Here is a 3,001-nt window from a genome sequence, read left to right as displayed (position 1 = left end):
AAATTATAATTGTGGTATATATATATAAAATATATATATATATATATGTTTTAATATAATATATATCCTTCTCTCTACCAAATCTGTTCACTCCACACTCCAGATCAGTAGGTGGCGGTAATGCACCTTTAAGTTGGTTTGCCAAAACCGCCGATAAACAGAAGAAGAAGAACGACTGTTCCTCGAGGTGCCCTATAGGGAACATCCGCTGCGCGTTGAGCTGCCATTTTGTTGTTGAGATCAGAGCAGGGGATGCAGCACACGTTGTTCTATAAATGAATAATACGCCTCTCTTATAGCGGATCTGAAATAAAGCCGAGGCACGATGCTTTCTGCTGCCCAGTTACTCGATGAGTTAATGGGCCGGGACCGGAACTTGGCTCCGGACGAGAAGCGCTGTAATGTTCGCTGGGATCACGAGGCTGTAAGTGAGCGGGCGGCTAACCAGCAGCCGCGATTTATTAAATACTCGCACACAGAGCTCTGCAGATCACTGAACGGCCTGAAGAACGCGTGTACGTTAGATGTGTTTGTTTGTAGAGATGTTGAAATGGTCGGTGTGTTGTGTGCTAGTCTGTCCGGGGTGTTGGGGTCAGTTAGCATGCTAGGCTTGAGTCTCCTCGAACACATGCGCTAAACATGCGACAGCAGCGTCCCGCCCTCGTCTTCATCCGTGTGTTACAAGGGTTTTTTTTTGTTTTAACATCGCGCTACAAACAGCACACGAAACTCTATCAACCGCATAATAACAGCGGACTAAAATACTCTGGACACCTTAGCAACAACATAACGACTCCCTTGGCAACGTGGTGACGAGTTTTGCGCCTTTAGCTTTAGTGTTCATTTGTTTGTTGTATACTTTGCCTTACTTTTCTTAATTTAATGTTATTTGGAATTAAGTGAAAAGTTTTTATAATTCTATTGTCTAAATATAGTTCAGGTATATTGCGCAATGTACTGACAAGCATTTATGTATTTATTTTAAATGTAATACTGAATAACACATTACAGTTGAAATTATAATCAAGTGCTTTACATGTGCTTTAGTATGTTAGTTTAAAGCACAACAAAACATTACAGTTGAAATTATAATCAAGTGCTTTACATGTGCTTTAGTGTGTTAGTTTAAAGCACAACAAAATATTATTAAAAAGTGAGAAGAATTAATGCATATTCATATTTATTTTAGAACTACAGTAACATCTGATTTCTCAACATGGGGACAGGAGAGCTGTCAATCAATAAATTGGAAAAAAAAAGTAACTTGCGTTACTTGTCTGAAAAAGTAACTTTTATTAATAAAGAATAAAGATATTCTCTTGTAAATTAAAAAGTAATGCGTTACTTTACTAGTTACTTGAAAAAAGTAATCTGATTACGTAACTTGCGTTACTTGTAATGTATTACCCCAACACTGACTATAAGTAAAGCTTTTAATTTGACATTATTACTAAGTGCACTTTTAAAAAGTGTACTTAAGTGTGTTAAGAGACAAAGTCATTGAGGTGAACTCTAAGTACACTTAAAGGGATAGTTCACCCAAAAATAAAAATTCTGTCATTAAGTTCTTCCAATTCCCTAAGACTTTCGTTCATCCTCGGAACACAGTTGAAGATATTTTAAATGAAATCTGAGAGGTTTCTGTTCCTCCATTGACAAATAAATTCTATATAATTATTGTACTTGTTAACTAATATAGTTGATCTTAAATTACACTATTGTAAAGTGTTACCAAAGTTTTATATATTGTTCTGTGTGTGTTTCACACTCTTGATTTTATAGTGTATCCCTTTCATTGCTGTATCCCTTAAAACCAGACTTCCAGAGAGTTACAGTAAATGCATGTGCCCGCTGTGCCACCGGGGTGGCGTTTGCACTGATGGCTTGGGCCCGTCATCACTGCTTGCAGCTATATTGCTGTTTGTCATCTTTTGAGGTGACAAGCCACATAAAGAGAGATTTTGAGTACTCATGAGGATTTAACACAAGTGTTCACTCTTTTTTTTAGGTCTGCAAATACTATCTGTGTGGCTTTTGCCCTGCTGAACTCTTCACAAACACACGATCAGACTTGGGTAAGGACCGCTTCTCAAATACATCCATCTCGTTTTATTCTTGCGATCCACATTGTAATGTATCGTTTTATTTTCCAGGTCCTTGTGAAAAAATCCATGATGAAAACTTGAGGAAAATGTAAGTTAATACTCGATATTTGTAAGTGTTATGAAAACATCCAGACCACATTTATCTCCCAAATTAGATGGGGAAGAAATAATGAATGTAGTTTTTTTTATTTTTTTTTATATATACTTTATTTTTGTATAGTTTTGCTTATTCAATCTTATTTGGAATGATTTTCTTTAAGCCTGTGACTCCTGATTGTCACACATTGTCTTAGGTATGAGAAGAGCTCCCGCTTTATGAAGGAAGGATATGAGCGAGACTTCCTGCGATACCTGCAGAGTCTCCTGGCTGAGGTGGAGCGCAGGATTCGGAGGGGCCATGCGCGTTTAGCCCTGTCAGAAGCCCAGCAGAACTCTGGAGTAAGCACTTCCATAGCCTTCATTGACTTTACATCTTTATATTACCATATTTTCTTGCCTGACTCTTCATCATGCACATCTGGTTAGGACAGTCTGTTATATTCATATGCAGCTTTTATTATAACCTAAAAGTTAAATCTACATTATGCTTGTATGCTGCGTGGCGTGTCAAACCCAACTCACTTCGAACTCTGATTTCTAGGCACCGGGTCCATCTGGGAAGAATGAGGAGAAAGCTCAGGTCCTCACCAAGAAGATTGAGGAGCTTGTTGTTCAGGTGGGTTCTTAGTGTCATAAGCTGAGACTAGGGATGTCAACGATTAATCGATGGATTAATTGTCGATAAGAGATGCAATCGATTAAAGCTATCGATGGTCGATTAAGCCGTTTCATTTTGGGCTGCGTGCGGCTCATGCGCAAAACACGTGCGAGCGGCTGTGAGTGACGGGGACGGTAAT

At 38.5% G+C, this 3,001-nt stretch overlaps 1 protein-coding gene across 2 annotated transcripts in view; it reads left to right on the top strand.

Annotated features, from left to right (window-relative positions):
* The first annotated feature begins 202 nt into the window (after positions 1-202).
* Positions 203-3,001, top strand: part of LOC107654661 (luc7-like protein 3) — a 12,049-nt gene continuing 9,250 nt past the window's right edge. For both annotated transcript variants that reach the window (XM_016441843.1, XM_016441842.1), the window contains exons 1-5: positions 203-424; positions 2,009-2,075; positions 2,154-2,193; positions 2,399-2,543; positions 2,746-2,820. In XM_016441843.1, the coding sequence (XP_016297329.1) occupies positions 326-424; positions 2,009-2,075; positions 2,154-2,193; positions 2,399-2,543; positions 2,746-2,820 (426 nt within the window). In that variant the 5' untranslated portion in view covers positions 203-325. The remainder of the gene's footprint in view (positions 425-2,008; positions 2,076-2,153; positions 2,194-2,398; positions 2,544-2,745; positions 2,821-3,001) is intronic.

The sequence above is a fragment of the Sinocyclocheilus anshuiensis genome, unplaced genomic scaffold (genome assembly GCF_001515605.1).
Source record: "Sinocyclocheilus anshuiensis isolate Anshui unplaced genomic scaffold, SAMN03320099.WGS_v1.1 scaffold996, whole genome shotgun sequence".
NCBI classification, from domain to species: Eukaryota; Metazoa; Chordata; class Actinopteri; order Cypriniformes; family Cyprinidae; genus Sinocyclocheilus; species Sinocyclocheilus anshuiensis.
This window is presented reverse-complemented; position numbering and strand designations above follow the sequence as displayed.